This window comes from Manis pentadactyla, chromosome 11, assembly GCF_030020395.1.
Source record: "Manis pentadactyla isolate mManPen7 chromosome 11, mManPen7.hap1, whole genome shotgun sequence".
Taxonomy (NCBI): Eukaryota; Metazoa; Chordata; class Mammalia; order Pholidota; family Manidae; genus Manis; species Manis pentadactyla.
The window spans coordinates 94,315,087-94,335,771 of record NC_080029.1 but is presented as its reverse complement, the minus strand read 5'-3'; the positions used below and the strand labels follow the sequence as shown (position 1 = coordinate 94,335,771).

Here is a 20,685-nt window from a genome sequence, read left to right as displayed (position 1 = left end):
ATACTGAGAGGCCCTCTGTTAAGAAGGGTGCCCCTGAGCAAGAAAAGGGGTCTCCAGCAGGGGCACTAGGCCTTGGGTGAGTTCTTTTATTCAGAGGACACTGGCAAGCTCAGAGAGGATGTCTTTACCAGCCTAGGTTAAGTGGCTGGTTGAGTGGCTTCCTCTGCCAGTACATACCCCATCCTGGAACAGAATAAGGAAACCCAGAAGGCAGAAAAGTGATTTATTTGTAAAGGAGACTTAGAGGAGGAAGAGGAGAGAAGGGCTGAGGAGCTCTCCATAGAGATACTGGGCCAGGTTCTAACTATAATACATGTTTAAAAACAGGAGAGTGAATCAATTGTACTGTTAGACTAGGGTGCTGAAGGTGTTCCCATAAATTTCTCTCTGTGGGTCCAGCCTCTACCCCCTCCACAGCATTTATCAGCCCTTTTGACAGTGGGGAACCCAAAGGAAGGAGATGTTTGGGGAGAGGGGTCCTAAGATGCTAGCATCTGTGCTTTCAATTCATCCTTAGGCTCACAGTCCCCTACACACACAAACACACTGTTAGCTTATCTTTTGAGTTTTTCTTAGTTTAAAAGAAAAGGTGTCACTTTGTCCCCAAGTCATAATAGGTCTTCTGCTTCCCTAACTCCAGTCCCTAAACAGTGCCTCCTACTTCTCCAGCCTGAGAAATTCTGGTCCTGGGGTCTATGAACCCTCATGGGGTAATTGATCATGGCCACTGGGACCAAGGTTGGTAGGTGAGAACAGGGAAAAGGCTGAGGGAGTGAGAAACAAGAAGTGCAGAGGTAAGGTGCCAGCCCAAACCTCAGCAGGGCAGCGGGCGGAGCCCCTGGGCAGGAGGCCTAGAAGTTCTCATAATGATGGGAGAAATGAGTCCGGTCCTGCCTATTGATGAGCTGACAAGCCTTTTCCACATTCTTGGTCATGCCAGGGGGGCCACAGCTGAACACCCCAATCTTCCGGACCTGTTGGGGAGGAAGAAGTGAAGGCTTGCTCAGTGTGCACAGGCAGGGATAACTCAGTGCAGAGGGAGAGCTAGCTTGGCATCTGTGTTAAAGCCCAGAGAGAGTCCTTGGTGAGGGCTCATTCTGTATTCCTGATGATGGTGTGCTTTGTGCCATGTGTGATGAGGGCTAGCCTGGCATTTTTAAGTCTAGCTTGAATTTTGCTCTGTGTGGGTCCAGCCTCTACCCTCTCCAAGACATTTGCCAGCTTCAAGGCAAGATCAGTTTTTCTAATAGGAGCCAGATTAATCAGTGTTCACACTGAGGGCTGGGACAGTATTTATTTGATTAGTGGCTAGCCCGATGTTCATGGTGAAGATTAGCTCAGTATCCAGGGTCAGAAATGATGAAGAACGAATGGTGAGGGTAGTCTGAGTTTGTGGTGAGCCCTAGCTCAGTCCTCCAGCTCTTCCTTCTGCAGTAAACACTGTGACCTCGAAGTGGCAAATCCCTATTGCCTGTCTCCTCCCTTGCCCCTCAGGGTGATCCCCACTTCTCCTTTTCCCTTCCATCATCCCACCAATCTCACAAGGGATGGGTTTGCATCAGTAGTCAATGCCTTCCCTCGATGAAGTGGGTTTGGGAGCTTTGCTCAGACCACCGATGATAATGGTGAAGAGAACCTGGATATGAGGTGGGGGCTGACCTGTGGGTGGACCTCCCGCAGGGAGTTGAAGAAGGGCTCAAAGGGGGGGCGGCCAAAATGGGTGGTGGAGCGCAGGCCCGTGAACAGACTCCGGTTCAGCACCTTCTGGAAGTGCCGCTCACAGATGTACTGGATGAGGGTGGTGGCAGAGCAGAGGAGGAAGGTCACAGCCAGGCAGAGCCAGCCTCAGCTCAGTCCCAATGGCGGCCCACCCACCCTGCCTGGCCAGCCCTGACGTACCAGCATGGTGGTCCTGAGGTCAAACTTCTCAGCCAGCTGAGTGATGTAGATGTGCACGGTCACGAGGTCCTGGTGGTCATTCTCCTCCACCTCCCGGATGATATCAGCCAGCCACTCGAACTGCCGCTGGGTCCGTGTCACCCAGATGAAGTATATCTGGGGACATATGGCTGGAGCTAGGACCCCTCTCAGCTCAGGCTCCCTATATCCCAGGGATCCCCACACCAATAGCCACCTTGTGCCTCTTCCCAGACAGTCTGGGGAGATGGAGTGTAGGGGCCACAGGGCCAAGCTGTGGGGCAGGAGATGGAGTCACCCCAGAGAAGAGAGCAGTGGAAGTGAGCAATAGCCTGGGGCAATGATAACGGACCCTTGTCAAGTGAGTGAAATGTCTGATGGGGTAGGAAGCAGGTTTTCATACTAATCCTGCCCTGCCATCCTTCCAAAGAGCCCTCCTCAGGCTGATAGGTTCCCAATCAACCCTAGCCCAGAGGAAGAGGGTCCCACTAAGGGATGTGTCACAGAGCAGCCTCAGGGAGGGCCCTGCTGGCTGCCTGGAGTAACAGGGATGGGCTCAGAGAGCCCTGCAGGATGGAAGCTGCCCTGGGAGGGACCCATCTCCAGTTTCAGATGGAGAGAAGGGGGTCCCTGTGAGTTAAGAAGCAGAGGCAGAGCTGGCATGAACAGAGGAACCAGGGAGCTGTCTGTCACCCTCTGAATGCTGACAGCACACGGGCTGGGCCTCTGCCTGCTGCATTCCTGTGCCCCAACTCACCTACCAGGCCCAGAGAGACAAGCAGGGGCCTGCCACCAGGTATAGGCTGGGGTGAAAGAGACTGGTGTGGAAGGGGCCTGAGGGCCTGGACTGTGTTCCTGGAACCAACCTGGCCCACCAGCCCTGCCTTGCCACCTCCTGCCTCTTCCTCTGGATAGCAGAGCCAGTTTCACTTGCACTTCACCCCAAGCGAGCCCTTCCCATCTCCCAACTCAACACTGCTCCAAGTGCTGACCTCCTCTGTAAGAGGGAATGGGTTTCTCTAACCCCACCTGGATGGACTCCCAGAAGCAAATCCCATGTGGGATGGAGGCATCAGTGAACCAACTCTGTCTTTTAGGGTCCAGGGATATCCTGAACCCCTTGGGGTCAAGCGAACTTGACCTTGCCCAGATCTGGGAGGCCAAGAACAGAGGCAGGAGAGAGGGGCACAGATGGACACAGTGATAGGAAGCAGGGGGCAGGGGCTGGCAGCAGGTGGGGGTACTCACCTTCTTACAGAACACTTGGCAGCTAACTGATGACTTGAAGACCAGGTCTTTGAGGATGGAGGCAAAGGGGGTGACCCCAATGCCCCCTCCCACCAGCACTGACACCTCAAACTTATGCCACTCCTGGTGGCCTTCTCCAAATGGTCCGTCAAGGTACAGCTGCAGGAAGGGGAGTGGTTTGAGTTAAGCACCATAGTTCTGATAAGACAGAAATGGGAGGCGGGGGAGGCAGATAGGTTCATGGGGTGAGGTTCAGGGAGTAAGAACTGCAGCATTATCTGGAACAACCAGTCTCTGGATGGGGGAAGGGAGGCACACAGTGGGACATCTGGTGCTGCAGGGCCAAGGCCTGAATCAGGGATGTGTGAGCATGTGGCATGGCTGGTCTGGATCTGAGTACCTTCGGGTATCTGACACAGCCATCACCCGTCGGGGGTGAGTAGGTCTCTCTGAGGCGAGTGGTCCAGGGCCCTGCTGCCCGGATGTGCAGGCTGAGTGTGTCCTCGTGGGGTGCAGAAGTCAGTGTGAAGGGGTGGTACTCAGTGGTCCCCAGAGCCAGGCAGGCGATCCGCACCCACTGTCCTGACTTGTACTCAAAGCCTTGGGGCCGCTGGAACCGTAGGTGGGTCACTCCTGTGGAAGGAAGGTGGGCAGGAGGCTGCTGTCATGTCCCCAGCACCAGTGTGGCCTCCAGAGAACACCCCCACCTGCAGTCTCAGATCTGCTTCTGGTTGATGACAGAGGAGGCCGCCCCCCATCAGAAGGCCTTACTGCTCTAGGGTCATGACCACCCTGAGGAGGGGCTGGGCAGGGCTGAGGCCAGTAGGCAGCAGGGCAGGGGGCAGTCTGGCCTGAGCTCCTCTCTGTGTTGTGGGAGATGCATGGGTCCGCTGGCAAAGAGCTGCTTTACCAGCTCCCTTGTCCCTGCCACGCCAAGGCCCCTGCCAACTCCACTGGTCCAGGCCAGGAAGTGATGAGCCCAGTCCCTGCCCCTGCCCTGTCAACTTCCCCAGGACCACCAGGCTGGTCCCTGGCAGCCCCTGGGGTTGGCACCTGATGGCAGCAGCTCCGCCTTCACCACGCTGATCTCCACCTTCTTCCGGCTCAGGCTCACCAGCTTGTCCCCCACATAGATCAGTGCCGGCACCAGGAAGAAGATGTGGAAACGGGGCAGCTGGATCAGGGCGAAGCTGCCGTGGATGATGAGCTGGATGGAGCGATGGGTACAGCTCAGACCCAGGGTCTGAGGCCTGCTGGGGCTTTAGACCCTGCATCCTTTCCCCACTGGCACATCTGACCTCCCCGCCCCATTCCACACTCCCTCCAGGTTCCAAGACCTCAACCCCTTCCTCCAGAGCATCCGTGATGAATAAGACTACTTGTGCTTCCCTGACTAGACCCTAGACAGTGCTGTGTTGGCTGGCTCTCACCTGCAGTCACAAAGCAGCCTCCTAACTGGTCTTCCCTGCTTGCCCCACTGGAATCCATCCTCTCCAAGGCAGCCAGTGTGACTTTTTAAAAGTTCACTTTATCATATCCCCAGTTAAAAAGCCATTGCACCATGACACCTCTGCCTGCCAGTGTTTCACCCTCTCTGTTCTTCAAGCATGGCAAGTCCATTCTGTTCAGGACCTTGGCACACGCTATTCCCTCTGCCAGGAACACCCATCCCCTGGTTCTTCCCATAGTCACTTCCACCTCATTTTTCAGGTCACAAGAGAAATGCCCCCTCCTCAGGCATCCCTCCATCCTCTCTACCACATCTCCCTTCAGAGCACTTGTCATCATCTGCAATAATTCTGTTCATTCACTGACAAATATACTGTTGTTTTCCCGACTGGACTGTGTCCATTTCATTGGCCACTCTACCCTCCACTTCCAGCGTTTCTGCTTGGCACATGGTAGGCACTCAATAACTGCCGAGTCAATGAAGGGAGTTTCCCCAGTTCATCGTCCCCCTTTGGATATGAGAACATCTAACCAGTCCCTCTTTTCCATAAAAGAGCTGACAGGTTTGTCCAGCTCTGGTCCTTTCTGCAACGAGCTGGTCTCATGTAGTCAGCACTGCTTGTCCCCATTCTTCCCTGCTCGCTTGCTCCTGAGTCTGGTCGGACTTGGTTCCCGCCTCCACCTCTTCTCAGGACTCACTGAGGGCTCACAAATGGCCACACCCTGAGGTGTCATCTAAGAGCAGATTCGTGCCTACACTTGGCAGCCTGGTGACCACCCCCTCCTCGCCACTTCTGCAGCAGTGCTCCCCTGGGTCTCCCTCTTTCTCTCCCAGGCCGCTCACTGTCCCTCTCCGGCACTGGCTCTGTTTCTTCTCCCACCCCAATCCTGCATGTTGCCCAAGCCTGATTTCCTCACCATCTGCTCTTCTCCCACGTGGTGTGGCCTCAGCTGAGCTGCAGCCCACACAGGTCCACCCTGTCCTGCTACCGCCTACCACCCAGTGGCCGTTCACAGCCAGACCCGAGCCTCTGTGCCCTGAATGTGCTATCATCATTCCCACCTCTGAACCTGCACGAATGCCCTTCCTTCTACTGGAGATGCTCCTCAGCTTCCACTCTGCCCTGTCAAACCTCAGCTTACCTCTCCTTAAGGCCTGGCCCAGGTCCCATCTTCTTATCAAAGTCTTCCCTAACCAGTTTGGACCAAATGAAACTCCCTTCAAAGAGCTCCTGTAACTTACTGTTTGGAATACTTAGTTCAGCAATTAATCTTATACTGTCTACTCATTTTGATAATTTCATGTTTATGGCATTATTCTCTGCAGCAAATTCTAAGTTCCTGAGGGCAGAGCTGAGTCTCCCCCTCCTCTGTGGGGCCTAACACAGAACTAGGACACACTAGACCCCCAATAGATAACTGTTATACTGAGCTCTGCTTCCTCACTCAGCTCTCCCTTCCCCCAGCTGAGTGTTTCTGAATTCTTGAACTTTCCCCACAGGACAAACTTAAACTCTCTGGGCTCTTCTCTAAATTGGCACTGGTTTGTGTGGAGCCCACATCCACCCTCAAGGCTTTCCGAGCCTCCCAGCAGGCTGAGAACAATGTCAGGGTGACTCATTCTCCTCTGTTTATACACCGTGTTCGGTGTTGGCTCTACTCTTAAACCACAAAGCTGCTGCAGATTCATGGTTGACTTGAGGAGCTCAGGGAGGATCCCGCCAGCTCAGCTTCTGCTGTGCTAGTCCCGCCCTCTTCAGCCTAAGACAGGAGCCTGAACACCTTTTCCAGGGTCTGCTCCACACTGGGGTACTTCACTTGTAACTTCTCTGCCAGAAGTCAAGTGGCCACACCTGGGCTGAATGGGAAGGACATGGGTATTTTGGCCCTGATTTCCCTCTAAGTGAGACACTCCCGGACTGCCAGGGTTAGAACTGCCCAGCAGGGGGATCTGCATCTTTCTGAGCTGCTGACTTCCCTGTTGACAGTAAGGGTGGCTCTGAACCACAGTGATTCCCAAAACCCAGGGACAAATCAGAACGGGGTCTTGGTCTCAGGGAGCCAGTCTGGCCACTCTCCTTGGTCTCCTGCTTAGATCAAAGAAGCTGCTTTATCACCAGGAACAAGAACATCGTCTCCACACCTAACAGAAAGGATAACCCAGGATGCTAGAGCTCCACCCATATTATTGGGAAGGTGCAGAGGGAGAGAGCTTCCAAAGAAAGGAGGGATTTCTTTGGAAACAGACATCAGCTCTAGGAAACATCTAACGCTGCATAGTCATCTTGTGAACCATGAAGTGCTGAGCCTCGGGCAAGACAGAAACCTTGGGCAGGACAGAAAACGGAACTTGGATGGAGGCAGGGCCAACAATAGGCACCAGCCTGACCCAAACAACAGTGGCTTTTCTCTTTGTCTCAAGACAAGCAGGCCTCTGTGTGCCGTTCTGACTGAAGGCAGGTGGCAAAGAGGGCAGCCTTATGTGCTCCATGCTCCAAACCGTCATAGGCGGGAACTTCAGGGTCTGGGGGGCTAGATTAGCTTTTCAGTAAGGCCCCAGGGGTGCCCTCTGGGGAAACGCCTGTGTCTGTGAGGAAGGCAGGCCAAGCAGAGCCAAGACACAGAGCACGGAGCAGAGTCATCTGAAACTGACCAGCTGAAGCACCTGACAGCAAACCCAGGGGAGGATGAAGGGAATGGGACAGGAGAAGGGAGGGAATATGAAGGGAGGCAGGACCCCAAGTTAGGGAAAAGGAAAGAGGACAGATGGAGTCTTCAAAACCCATGTTATCATCAGTGTAAGTAAAGACATTTGGAGAAGCTCATTAACTTTGTAGGTGGTACTTAGACGGGTGGGGTGGCTAACACCCCATAAAACAGGACCAGAACAAAAATAGCAGAACCAAAAAAAGATAAGTTTCTCTTAAAAAAAAGGTGTCCCTTGAGCACAGGCAGTCTACCCAGGAGCCCAGCCAGCCACCAAAAGTGGAGAAGGACTGACTCGGGCAGAAATGGTGTGAGAGCGTCTGCAAGGAATGTAGATGAGCCTGGTAAGGCTGCCACTGCAAAACCCACAGCAGAGAGTCAGTCTTCCAAGTGCTACATATTAAGGTCAGTCTACTCGAGAGCCCTATACTGTAATCTCCCTCTTTTAAGACATATAGAGAAGTGAATAGTTGACATTCTAAGGGTTATGAAGAAATAATGTCTCAGCCCTCACTGCCTGTCTGGGACATCTGCACAGACCCTCCTGGTCTGGCTCACTGCCAAAGGCCCTCACCAGAATGTAGAGCAGGATGTAGAGGTGGTGGGTCAGCCAGAAGCCCCGGAAGCTGCAACGCCGGAAGTGATGGGAGGCAAAGACGTACATGATGGCCAGGACCAGGAGCAGCACAACTCCTGTGAGGCCTGCAAAATGAACATGGCTGTAAGGCAGAGGAGCAGGGCTTTGAGAGGGGGGCTGTTCTGAGGCTGCCAGGGGTCAGGGTCCCCTTTCCACTGCACCGCTCTAGGAGTGGGTGGGGAGAACCTACCATCCTCCTCTATTCCCTGCCACACACCATCCATCACAGTTACTACCTGTCTTTCATAGACCGTGTCATGATTGTTATTTTTCAAGCATCTGTGTCATTATTTGTTTTATGTCTGTCACTTTCCTGGCTCTCAGTCCACAAGAACAGGGACCAGGCTAGGCTGATTTCGCCACTGAATCAGAGTGCCTAGCGCAGGGCCTGGCATACCATAGGCCTTATGTAAAAGTGTGATGAATGAATGAATGCACAGGGCGTCTACTCTGGGCCCTCTGGGTTGGATTCTGGACACTGTGGGCTCTGTCTGCACCTTGAACAGAGAGCCAAGACCTGGTCAGTGTCCCTGTAACAATCCACTTGGCTGCCACAGCACACAGCATGAACACTAACATCGTTGGTGAGTGGGACTGCAGTGTCCCTGCTCATCTCCAGAGCCCCTCCTGGAGCCAGCCTGGAGTTGATGGGAAGCCCCTCCTCTCACAAGGGATCCCAGGTTACAGGGATACAGGAGAGCAACACTGGATGGGAGTGCAGGGGCCAGAGATGGCACCTCAAGTGACCAAGGAGGAGAGAGACAGAAATTAGGAAGATTAAAGGCCTGCAGTGGGGAAGAGCAGAGGTTAAGAAGGGATCTAACCAAAGCCTGGAAAGTTCTGAAAGGAGAGGAGAGCATAAATGCAGCCTTAGCCACTGATTCCCGGGTGCAGGAATTAGCAAGCGCTCTCTGAAGTCCAAAGCCGATCATTTTAGGATTAAAAACTTTCAAAAAACATGCTGTGTTTCACAGAGAGGAGTTAGTGTAGAAAACGCGTTACTCCAAAGACGGAACAGACTGAAAATATAAATGGGTTCAAGAAGCATTTGAATAGATTCACAGCTAATAGTTCTAAAATGGGTGATTATGGGGAGTTAGGAATATGCCTCCTAACAGCCCTTGTCAAAACAGACCACAAGGAGGCACCAGTGGGGGGCTCTGCCTGACTTGAGAAAGCACTTGGGTTCCTCCCTCACACAGCTGGGCACAGCATTCCCCAAAGTCACCATCATGGTTGGTGTGTGTGTTAAGGGAAGAAGGGGGTCCACTCCCATTGCACAGAGGAAGGAACTAGTTCAGAGGTGGGGTGGGGGCCCAGCCAAGCTCCTGAGAGAAGGACTGGAATACAGTCTCCTACTGCCCAGGAGAGTCCTCAGGGCCAGAGCGCAGAGGCTAGCTCACCATGTGAGTTACTGCAACCGGACTGCCCCATGGCAGATAGAACCCAGAGCCTGGAGCTCGGAGCCAGGCCCAGAAATTCAGAGCAGGAAGGGCTCTCACCTGGCACTGTCTGAAAGAACCACCAGTAGTACTTCTGGGGGAACTCAGACCTGTGGAGAAGGGAAGGCAAGAAAGGATCCTGAGAGGAAATGTCTGGAACTTCTAGAGAAGGCACCCCAATCCAGCCACCAGTCTCCCTTTCTGCTGACTTGGGGCTGGAGGCTTAGGCTGGTCATTGTCTGTCCTATAACCTGGAAGGTGACTGTCTCCTCTGAGCCAAGAGAATTTGCTTCTTTCCACATGCAAAGAGTCCCTCTCTCCAACCCCACTGCACAGACACACACTCTCACTCACTCACTCACCCGTTGTTGTGGAAAAGGCCCGGGAAGAGGCAAGCGAGGACGCTGAGCGGGCTGATGGAGAACAGGTACACATTCACCACGTGGCCCACACTGTGTAAGACTAAGGAAAAGACCAGACAGGGTGGGATGAGCCTGGGGGCAGCCTGATGCAGGTGCTTAACAGGTTCAGCCCAAGGTAGAGGACTTGGCCTGCCAGAGTAGGGGACCTGAAGGATCCTAGGGGTCTGGACTTCTGATCTCTAATCAATCTCCTGTTCTTCCACTGGTTCCATATACACACCATTCATGAACACAACCACAAGTCTGAAATCACACCATTAGAAGTTCATTCCTTTGGTTTCTCTCACAGAATTATGTTTTAAAACATAAAAACTGGGAGAAATCACACATTATGTGTACTCATTCTGGAGTGTTAGCAACTTGTCAGCTGGAGGCTGGTGAGGTGGCCTTGACAGTGTGGTAAGAGGCACTGGTGGGGCAGGGAGAGCTCCTGGGCTTACTTCACACCATTGCCCAGGCCACCTCCACCCTTAATGAGAAGGACATCCAAGACTTATACTCAGGGTAAGTGCAGGCAGAGAGGTGGGGGCTCTCCCTGGAGGGGGAGCCAGCAGAGGTCCTCGGACTCCCAGAACCTGCCTGTGAGGACTATGGCAGTGGAGGCGATGAGGCGATGGAAGTCCACCGCGGCGTCGAAGGGCACGTAGCGGTGGAGGAAGGTCTCTCGCAGGAAGGTGATGAGGTTGCGGCACATGGTGAGCAGGATGTAGGAGAACATGAAGGAGATGCTGGCGGCCGTGCCCCGAGATAGGATGATGCCTATGCGGGTCGTGTCGGTGATGCCCTTGTGGTGAGCCGCAAAGGCGTAGTCTGCAGAGGAAAGTCGACCGCAGCTCCTGCGGGCTTCAGGCAGGCAGGCCCCAGCACCTCGGGAGGACCCGCCCTCAGGGCTGTCGCTTACTGCACGCCCCGCCCCGGCGCCGCCGTCACTCACCGCGGGCCCACCCCCAGGGCCGTCCCTTATTGCAAGCCCTGTCCCCGCCGCAGCCGTCACTCACGGTAGGCCCTCTCCAGGAAAAGGCCCCCCGCGATGGTGTAGAATACGGCCACGCAGCCGATGTGGCGCCGGTGGTTCTCAATGAAGCGCTTGAACTGCTGCACCGTCTGGTGGCGGCGGCTGCGTTGAAACTTCTCTCGGTGAGCCTCCGTGAACAGGAGGGGCTGGTACGAGGTTACCCTGGGAGACAGGATGTCTTGGCTCTCTGCCAAGGATCCAACTCTAATGCAGCCTCTCTTACCAAAGGGCGGAAAGGGGTGTGGAATAACTCAAGCCAAGCAGGGTTCAGACCCCAAAAGCTACACCACACTCAAGTGGGTTGTCAGGGTAGGGATGGCCTCATAACTGGTCAGTTGGTCCGCCCAGGGGATGCATTCCATCTACCCCAGTTCTCACTCAAACAGCCCTCTTTCGTCCCAACTTTTAGCTCCCAAGCCCCACCAGCTTTTCTCTCATCCTTTACTGTAGGTTCAAAGGACACCTCCTCCAGAAAGCCTTCCCTGACCTTTCAGGCAGAGGTGAGCACTTCCTTGAGCTCTGAAGCTCCTTCCTCTTATCACTATTCAGAGCGACATTGTAATGATCAGTGTACCAAGCTGTCTCATCAGACTGTGATATGGTTGGGAGGGACTATTCACCCTGCTTTATCCCCAGTGCTTAGTACAGTGCCTGGTGCCAAATAATCAATGACTAGGCCCTTAAGGGAGGATGAACTGCCTGAGCTTATAGGGAGGAGCAGACGTACTTCTTGCCAAATCTCCGCCGAATCTCCTGGGGAGGGTATGTGTCCGTGGGGCACTGCAGCCTCTGTGGTGTCAGCTCCACCTCGATGTCACTGCGGGGACAGCGAGCACTCATTCTGGGAGAGGGACTAGGACAGGAACATGGGAGACAGGAAATAGGCCACCTGAGCCACTTGGTTCTCTGTGGCCCCGGTCTGCCTCCAGACCCACTCTGTTGAAGGGTCAGAGCTCTCAGCCAGCAGACAGGACAGCAGGGTTCCCCCAGAGACAGAGTGAGAGAGTGAGTTGGATCCTGGGGGTCCTAGCCAAGGCTGTCTCGTGCACCTGTGCCCTTCCAAGGGCATCTGACGCAAGCAGCAGGTGAGTACGGAAAGCCAGCAGGCTCTCTGCTTTCCCTGGTACAGGGCTGTGTCTGCCTAGAGTAAGTAGTGCCGCCTTCTAATTTGCATGAAGGCACTACACAGTCTAGTGGGGGCCCTAATCCCAGTCGTTCTAGGGAGAGAAAATGCAACTCTTCAACCCCAGCCCTTCCTCCAGTACTCCCAGATGAGGGCTCACCAGATCTTCTCCTGGCTGATATAGGAGGCTCGCCGGCACAGGTCCTTGATGACTTCAGGCACCTCCACCCCTGCAGTGTACAGCCAGGTTAGGAAGTGGCTCAGGGCCCAGAGCCCAGGAGAACCTGGCTCAAATGCACGCCACCAACACCACGTCCAGTCACTGCAGAGGGTCCCAGGCCACTACCCTGCTTCTGGGTGCCCCAGCTCAGCCCATGCTGCCAAGGGTATCTGGACCGGCCTCAGCCCCAGGTGGGCTGGGAGAAGGCCTGAAACAAAGTTGGCAAAGCAGGCTTCCCCACATGTGTCCACCTTCAGTCCCACCCCTGGGACTGGTATCAAATTTATGGGCTAGAGTTCAGGATTTGCATGCAAACTGCCCACTACGACCATTCTGCTACAAAAACCCTGCTAAAGACCCTCCAGCTTGAACCCACCCAGAAGTTAAATGTAGAATCCAGGTGGTACATATATCGGAAATCAGTATAAAATTCTTGCCACTTTTCTGTTTGAAAATGTTCATATAAATGTTGGGGGGTCGGAAAGGCCTCCCAGGAGCCACCCATTGTTCCCCATCTGGGCTGAGCACTGAGGCACAGGGCAGGACTGAACTGCAGCTGCAGGTTCTTGCAGGAGGCTGGGGGATCTCCAGGTCACTTCCAAGTGCAAGACCAATCCTGAAGATTACCCTTGTCTGGAGCCCAGAGGCCAAAAGTGGTTAAATTGAATTTAGAGAAATCAGTGTTTAAAACAAAGTATGGATGCCTGTTCTCTCAAATGGTTCAGCAAACAGCAAACGTGGCAAAATGGTAACATGGCAAATCTAGGTGAAGGGTAAAGGGATGTTCCTTGTACTATTGTTGCACCTTTTTCTGTGGGTTTAAAATGTCTCAAAGTAAAATTTAGAAGAAACAACAAATCACAATAATTAAAAGCAAGACAAAGTAGTACTCAATGCAAGCCTTATACTTAATCCTCATTCCCCGAGCCTGGTAATCCCCTCCACCCCAGGGGCTGGGTTTCCCCAGGGTCTCTGGCCTAGGTTCATGTCCAGGAACTGCTCCTGCTTTGCCCTCAGGCCCAGGTGCCCCCTGCCCTGGCTGCCTGGGAAAAGTGAAAAGCTGCAGAATCAGAAGTGCTGGGCCTGCACTCTCCTCTCTCCTCTCTGGGGGAGGAGAAGTCCTGACCAGAGGTGTGGCTGTGTCTTGCCTAACTTGCCCCTCTCTCTCATCTGGGCTGCTCAGCTGCCCCATGTTTTCATAATCCTGGGATGGGCTGGGTTTGGTCTCAACATGCCCCAGTAAGAATCCCAAACTGTGAAGGCACTATAACAGTTGAGAGCAGGCCACAGAAGTCCCCCTGCCTGCTACCTGCCCCCTCTTCACCCTGGCTCTAGCCCCCACCTCCCTGAGTCAGACACAGATGGGGTTGGAATTAGGGGAAGGGACAACAGAAGTGTGTCTCCATGCACTCAGCAAATATTTATTAAGCATTCCAGAGGATACAGAGGCAAACAAAACCAGAGCAACCCACCACCAGACACCCCAGCTCAGGTGGGTATGGCTCAGGTAGAACTGTAACGAGGAGACATGGTTTCCCCTGTCCCAGGCACCAGGCACAGGGGCCTTTGACAGGAAGCTGGGGGGTGCAGTGGGGGAGGGGAAGCAGAATTCCAGCAGCTGTCCCCCACCCCATCCTGACCCTGCCCACCCCACAAGGAGAGCTGCATTATGACTTTCATGGACCCTAGGCACTGTTGCCTTCCTGGGCCCATTCCTCCCTAAAAACAAACTACATTTTACAAATGTGTTGGCATAAAGAGGAATATAATCCAGGCTGGATACCTTATTACATATTTTCTATTACTATATTCATTCTTTCTTCTTATTTTAAAAGAAGTTAAAACATCTCTAGGGGCTCCTAAAAGTATGTGGACCCCTAGGCACTGTGCCTGCTGTGCCTAACAGATTAGTCAGGCCTGCCACCAGGCTGCCCTACCTTTGACACAGAGGTGTGTGAAGCGGAGCTCACTGTCATGGTCCCGCAGCATGAAGTGGAAGTCCTCCCACGTCAGCTCCTCCTTGTCCTGGAAGCCTGACTCCCGGAACATGGACTCGACCACCTCGGCCAGCTGGGCCTTGGACAGGCAGTTGTTGGAGATCTCGATGAAGGACCTAGAGTCGCAGGTAGGGGAGCCATTAGACTCATACAAGGGACCTCAGGCCTAGACACAAAGGCCTGCTGACCAACCCCCCCAGGCCTTCAGAGCCCCCATGGAAGGGCCTTGGCTGGCAATTCCTAAGCCCCCTCTGAGTTATAGTAGGAGCTATTTGGCTATATGGGTGAGGAGGTAGAGGCCCCTGGTCATCACCCCCCTCTTCTCCTCCCACGCTCCCACACCCTCCCTCATGTCCCACCTCTTCCCCCTGGCAGTCTCTGCCCTGGCAAGTCTCCTGACTGTCCCATACCACCCACCTCAGCATCCTGATGAACTCATCCTTGGAAATGAGACCATTCCCATCAAAGTCATACATGCGGAACATAAGGCGAGACTTCTCCTCAGGGGAGCCTGGGGGAAGGAGAGCCCCATGAGAGCCAGCCCACCTGCCTAAACCCCACGCTGGGCAGAAGGGGCTTCACGCCGGTGTGACCTGTGGCTGGGCCCGGCAAAGGGTCACGCTGCTTCCCAATCCCTAGCTGGGTGCTCCCAGGTGGCCCCAGGGCTTCCCCTTCTCCACAGGTCAGCTACACTCCAGTCTCAGTCTCCAGCCTCTTCCATCTTCTATCTGGACAATCATTCCCTCTTCCCCCACCTTTCATGAAGACCACCAGGATGTCCAGGAACTCCCGGAAGGACAGGTAGCCATTGCCGTCTTTGTCAGCCAGAGAGAACATGGACTCCACAAACATGTCCTGGGGCTTGAGGCCTAGAGACTCAGCAAACTCGGCTCTGCTCAGCTCACACATCAGGGCCTCCCGCACCTTCTGTGACGAGTCCAGGGGCAGGGTTCCTGCGTCCGCCTGGTCGATGTCCAGCACCTGCTCTTGGGCACCGACAAGGGGAGGAGAGAAGGAGGTGAGGCTTCCTTGACTTGACATCCAGTTGAGGCAGGTAGGAGCCACTTTTTGAGGTGTCTTCCCAGCATCCCTCCCTTAAGCACTCCCCCTTCAGCACTGTGGGTGGTCCCTGGGGACATTTGTTCTATCAAGCCCTGGCCCCTCTCTATTAGCTATTATTAGATTGGACAAGAGATGCACACTTGACTCAATCAGGGGATCTGGAATTGGAACTGAGAGGTCCCAGGTCTGTCTTGGCCTGAGCACCAAGAAAACTCAGAGATTTTGGACCACCCTGTTCTTCCAAGTGTTCAGAGACACAGAGGTAAACAGAGGCACGGAGAAAACAGAGGCAGCCTAAGAAAGGAGTGGCTTTATTTGCTGACAGTTCTCCCTTTCCTGGTCCCTCCTAGGCCAGGTCACAGTCTTCCCTTTGGAATTCCTGAGACGTCACGATATCCTGTGAGTCAAATGCCCCTTTGTTGATGCTAGGATGAGCAGATTGCTCTTATTTAGCCAAAGGAGTCTTGACTGAGAAAAAGCCTCAGCTGGGTTGAGAAAAAGTCAGGTTTGAGAAAGGGGCATTCTTATTATGAGCTATCGTCAGCCCACTTCTGGGCTGTCCCAGCAGAGGACAGACCACGAGGGAAGCAGGCAGGGCTCAGACCACAGCACCTGTCTTTCCTGACTTCATCTGGCAGCCCCTAGTTCAAGCCTGGCCTCTACCCTAGTTCATGACATAAAACTTGTTTCAAACACGGTGCTTTAGTAGAAATAGCCTAGGGTTGGAAGCAAGAGACCTGGGTTCACATCTCAACTCTGCCATGAGTGTCCTCAGGCAAATCTCTTCAGTTATCTGGCATTCATTTCCTTACCTGAACTCCTCCTCTCACAGGGTTATCACAGGTGAGAATCAACAGGAGAGTTTGTATGGAAAACGTTCTGAAAGCTGAAAGCAGTGTGCAGATAGGAAGGTTTGGCAGCTACCCCCAAGACAGAGTAGCACCCACCTCACCCCCAGCATAGGCATTCCACAGCCCTGCTGGATCCTGAACTGAGTGGAGGTGGCCTGGCCCTGCCTGGGGCCTGGGGCCTGGCAATGAGTCACCCTAGCTCATACTCAAGTTCAACTTGTTTGAGATGAAAATGACGTAAGTCATGTGTCTGGCACCTAGTGAGTGACCATTAAATAGTAGCTTTCCTGTTGAATCCTCTCCCCCACCAGCCAACCTTGCTCCCTGTCCTTAAATGGTAATTTTTTTTGCTCTTTTGTTGCTCAGCCCTTCCTGCTCTTTTCTTCTGAGCTGAAATTTTTCTACCTTTTCTTGAGGACTTGCCAGTTCTCACCTCCACCATGACTTCATACGAGCCTGAAGCCCCACTGCCTTTTCTGAACTCCAGACCACATACTTTCTGGATGACTTTGGTAGCTGCTGTTCTTTGCCAGTTATCTTCCTTTCTGTGCATGTCCTATCTTCCCAGTAGGATGGGGATGGGACATGTGGAGATGGAACTAAGATGGGAGCAGGAGCATCTTCCTTATAGAAAGGTCAGGTGATGTGGCCAGTGGGATGAGAAAATCCTTCAGTGGGGGCCCATGCTGTATTTATCTTATATTTCCCAAGCTTTTCTCCACTATTCTGCTCCCAGGCTGCCTTTATTTTCATGCTGGGTATGAACTCAAGTCCTTGCATTTCTCTTCCTATCTTGTTTCCACACATTCTTGCAATAGTTCTCAGAAGTCTGCAAGGTGGGCACTAATGCCCATGGAGAATTCTGGCAGCTGTGCTCACCCAACTGCCTGATCTCACCCTAGGTTTCTGCAGTCTTTGGGGCAGGTTGAGATGCGTGAGGGCAGCCCTGAAGAGGGAGACAGGACACATGCGGATAAGCCCCTTCCTGGGCGTTGTCTCCCTGGAGTCTCCCTGGTGGGAATGGGACTAAGATGGGAGCAGGAGCATCTCCTTACTGAAAGGTCAGGTGATTTGGCCAAAGTCTCAGTAGAGGTGATTATTAGCTGAGAATTCAGGGCATCTGGCTTTCCCTGGAGCCACCCCAATGGCCTCCGGCAGAAAGAGCACCACCACACGCAGACATGCAAAGACATATCTAGTCCCCTGTACACACCTGGGAAAAAAGGTGCCTGAAGAAGGTCTCCAGGAGGTGGCTCCGCTTCTCCCGAGTCACGGCTGCCCTCATCAGCTCCTGCTCCCGCAGCTCCCACTCCTGGAAGCTCAGCCCACTCTCCTTCAGCGCTGCCCGGAGGTTTTCCACCAGCACCTGCCGCTCTTCCTCCTGGTTAAACAGGAGCACCTACAGAAGTGGCAGGAGGGAGAGCAGCCATTTATCAAGGCCTCCTGAGGCCAAGAGCTTAACATGAATTTTGTCAGAGGCCACTGGAAAGAGTGCCCTTGTCAAAGAGACACTGGGCTAAACTGGCTTGCTTACAGGCGCAGAGGCAACACCCAAAGGCATGTGTGCAAAGCCATTCTTTCCTCTCTATTCCACACTGGAGAAGGGAGGGGAAGGCAGGGAGGACAGAAGATGGAGGAGACCATGAGCCAGGCAGAGTCAGAGCTGAAGCTTAGCCTCTGAAGATCAGCTCCTTTCTAAACTCTCTGACAATTCACTAGATCCTGAAATCAGGGGACAGGAAAGGAGGCCCAGCTTCTTCAAGGACTCCCAGCTAGAACCTGCCAGGGCATCCTTAGAAAGGGAGAGGGGAATCTATGTCTGCAGGAGGAATAAGGGACTGGCTCATGTCAGCCAGCAGGCCCAGAGTAGGACAGACATATTTCAATTTCTCTATTAGGTGTTGCAGCCTGGCTGGAAGCCAGAAGCCCTGCCTGGCCCAGTGTTTTTGCTCCTCCACCTGGCTGCCTCCCTAGCTGTGGCTGTGGGCAAGGAGCCAGGGGCCAGCGGGGCCATACCAAGTCATACTCCTTAGGGATCTTGACCAGCAGGGTGCAGCGTCCACGGTTGCTGGACAGGATGAGGTTGACCTGCTGTGGGGGCCGCAGCTGGACAGTGCGGAGCACCGAGAGCCTGCCGTCCAGCACACGGATCTGCCCAGGCTGCAGGTGCACCAGCACAGGCCGGCAGGGCTCCTTGCGGCCCTGCCATTCCAATGCTGTGGAGAGACAGGGCTGGGTCAGGTGGGGCCCTTCCGGGCCACCAAGCCAGAGTCACATCAAGAGGAAGGCCAGCTCAGGCTGGAGTTACATCAAGGCCTCCACAGCTCCTTGCCCCTTCCTGGGTACTGAGGATCATCCCTCCCCAGCAGTCCTGCTGTGCATCTAACGCAGAAGAACAACCATGTCCTGAGTGTTTACTGAGTGCCCCACACCAAACCAAGTACTTTGCATGAATTAGTTTGGTTAATCTTCATAAAGCTATGAGGTAAGTGCTTTTATTATTCCTATGTTACAGATAAGAAAAAGTAAGTTTAGAGAGATTAAAAAATCTGCCCAAGGTCCAATAGCCCAAGAGGTGGAACCAAGACTCCAATCTTCAGTCAGTCTGATTCTAGACCTTCATTGATTATGTCTCTAAGGCATGTGCATAAATTCCCCATGCCTGAAATTCCAGCGTGAGATGCCACACAGCAGCAGTTCTCTGGGATCTGCAAGTCATAGGAACCCCGTGAAATGTAGGCAGGGACCTATGACTGCTGCCCATCAGTCTATCACATCCCCTTTACTTGGAAGTTGGGGGACTCCAGGTCCAGCTTCTACCTGATGCCCCTGCAGCTCTTCCCGCCTGTCCTGGTCTGCCTAGAGGCCTAGAAAAGGGAGACCTTTTCCTTAGGCTACTGAGGCTGTAGACTTGAGTCAGTGCTCCCCACCACACCCAGACCAGCTCCAGGCCTACCTTGCATGCCCCCCACAAGCTTCTCAGACATGATGCTCTGGCGGGCTTGGCCCTGGAGCCTCTTGAACTTTCTCCTCCGGAGCCGGGCAACAATCCAGGCACTGAACAGACTCACTGAGAGGGCAGAGGCAGTAGGATGCTCAGAGGAAGGTGGGAATCTGAGGGGATCAGTGACTCCTTTCCTTGGCAAAACCCCCTGCTTTCCCCACCTCCTAGACCAGCCCATTCAATTGTCTCAAATTGTGAAGCTCCCTGCGGGGAGCCACTTTACATCCCATGTGGAGCTTTGGGTAGCATCTAAGGTGTCTTCATAGCCTCCCCTGCTTCTACCACTTCCCAACCAGAAACTGATGCCAGCGTCTGTGCCAGAGATGGACACACTCTGCCTGGCTGCTGGTAAACCCCCACACACACACAGCCATGCCAAAGACTAAGTCCTAATCCTTTGCCCCAGCAACTACATCCCAGTCTCTGTTCTCAAGCAGCGATTGGCCTCTGGCAGTTTCCCAAGGCCCAGTCTCCTGCAAATAGCTGTGGACTGTGGATTCCCCAGAGCTCTTGACCAACCTGGCCCCTGGGAGAAACCTTAGGAGAACAGAGAGGCAATTCTAGAGCTGACTTGTCTGCAGCTCAGACACTTCTCACGTCCCCTCCTGCTCTGATGTTTTCTTCATCTGCCCAGAGACCTTTGCGTGGTTGGTAGTCATAGATGGAACCACCTCAACCTCACCCCACAGCTTACACCCGTTACCCAACCCCCACTGCCCATCACTTTTACCCAGAGGGAAGCAGCAGAGGATCCCGATGGTGACCCCGAAGCCAAATCTACTGCCTTCAAAATAGTGCCGCAGGACAAGGGGAGCACAGGCTGGCAGGCCCTCGGTGCTGAGCTGTCTTGGCTGTGGGCAGGGGTCTCCTGGGGAGGCAGAGGGAGCTAGAGTCCTGGGGGATGGTGGACTGTAAGCTCTGCACAAGATCACCTGGGAGGGTAGGGTGGCAGAAAAGGAGGGAGGGGGCTCTGGGTAGCAGGGACGAAGGGAGATGCTTACTTCTGACATTGTACCAAGAATGTGGTGTTTGCCCACTCTGGTAACAAGTGGGCCAAAAATGAACCCAGTCACTGCTGTGAGATAGGATATCCTCACTGCACTAGGCCCTCCCAATGTCACACCACCCCCAGCCCCATCCCAGCCAAATGCAAGTCTCCTCCCCAGGTCTCTCTGAGTCTGTCTTGCCCTCACTCGGACACCTCCTAGAACTGTGCAGAAGGGAACCTACACAACTGTGTGTGGCCACCTTGGTACCCAGAACTAAAGTTTCCAGAGCAGAACCACAGCTCACTACTCACTTGAAGTCCATTGTCCAGCTGTCCTGAACCAAGCCCAGGGCTGAGGAGGAAGGAGGCACCAAGCCCCAGACCCCTCTAAGCACTTCCTGGGCACTTACCCACACGCCAGAAAAAGACATTGGGCTGCAGGATGCTGGGGTTCAGTTTGGTGATGGCCACTAGAACATCCCGTAAAGAAGTGCTTCTGATCTCTGTGATCTCTTCCTTAGAGAACAGCCTACAGGTGGGAGAGGTGGGTGCTGTTGCTGTGGGACAGAGGCGTGCCCCCAGCCCCCACCTGCCATGCCACCAG

General features: G+C 53.8%; 1 protein-coding gene across 3 annotated transcripts in view; it reads right to left on the bottom strand.

The window, feature by feature from the left end:
* Window positions 1-206: 206 nt before the first annotated feature.
* Window positions 207-20,685, bottom strand: part of DUOX1 (dual oxidase 1) — a 29,942-nt gene continuing 9,463 nt past the window's right edge. For 2 of the 3 annotated variants that reach the window (XM_036905407.2, XM_036905409.2), the window contains 21 exons: window positions 20,492-20,610; window positions 19,824-19,961; window positions 19,046-19,159; window positions 18,106-18,305; window positions 17,303-17,488; window positions 14,932-15,157; window positions 14,594-14,687; window positions 14,117-14,292; window positions 12,120-12,189; window positions 11,564-11,689; window positions 10,820-10,998; window positions 10,401-10,631; window positions 9,762-9,861; window positions 9,460-9,509; window positions 7,895-8,022; window positions 4,219-4,372; window positions 3,566-3,798; window positions 3,166-3,324; window positions 1,900-2,055; window positions 1,660-1,788; window positions 207-974 (listed from right to left, as the gene is read on the bottom strand). In XM_036905407.2, the coding sequence (XP_036761302.2) occupies window positions 852-974; window positions 1,660-1,788; window positions 1,900-2,055; window positions 3,166-3,324; window positions 3,566-3,798; window positions 4,219-4,372; window positions 7,895-8,022; window positions 9,460-9,509; window positions 9,762-9,861; window positions 10,401-10,631; window positions 10,820-10,998; window positions 11,564-11,689; window positions 12,120-12,189; window positions 14,117-14,292; window positions 14,594-14,687; window positions 14,932-15,157; window positions 17,303-17,488; window positions 18,106-18,305; window positions 19,046-19,159; window positions 19,824-19,961; window positions 20,492-20,610 (3,091 nt within the window). In that variant the 3' untranslated portion in view covers window positions 207-851. The remainder of the gene's footprint in view (window positions 975-1,659; window positions 1,789-1,899; window positions 2,056-3,165; window positions 3,325-3,565; window positions 3,799-4,218; window positions 4,373-7,894; window positions 8,023-9,459; window positions 9,510-9,761; window positions 9,862-10,400; window positions 10,632-10,819; window positions 10,999-11,563; window positions 11,690-12,119; window positions 12,190-14,116; window positions 14,293-14,593; window positions 14,688-14,931; window positions 15,158-17,302; window positions 17,489-18,105; window positions 18,306-19,045; window positions 19,160-19,823; window positions 19,962-20,491; window positions 20,611-20,685) is intronic. The other variant, XM_036905408.2, reaches the window with a different exon arrangement.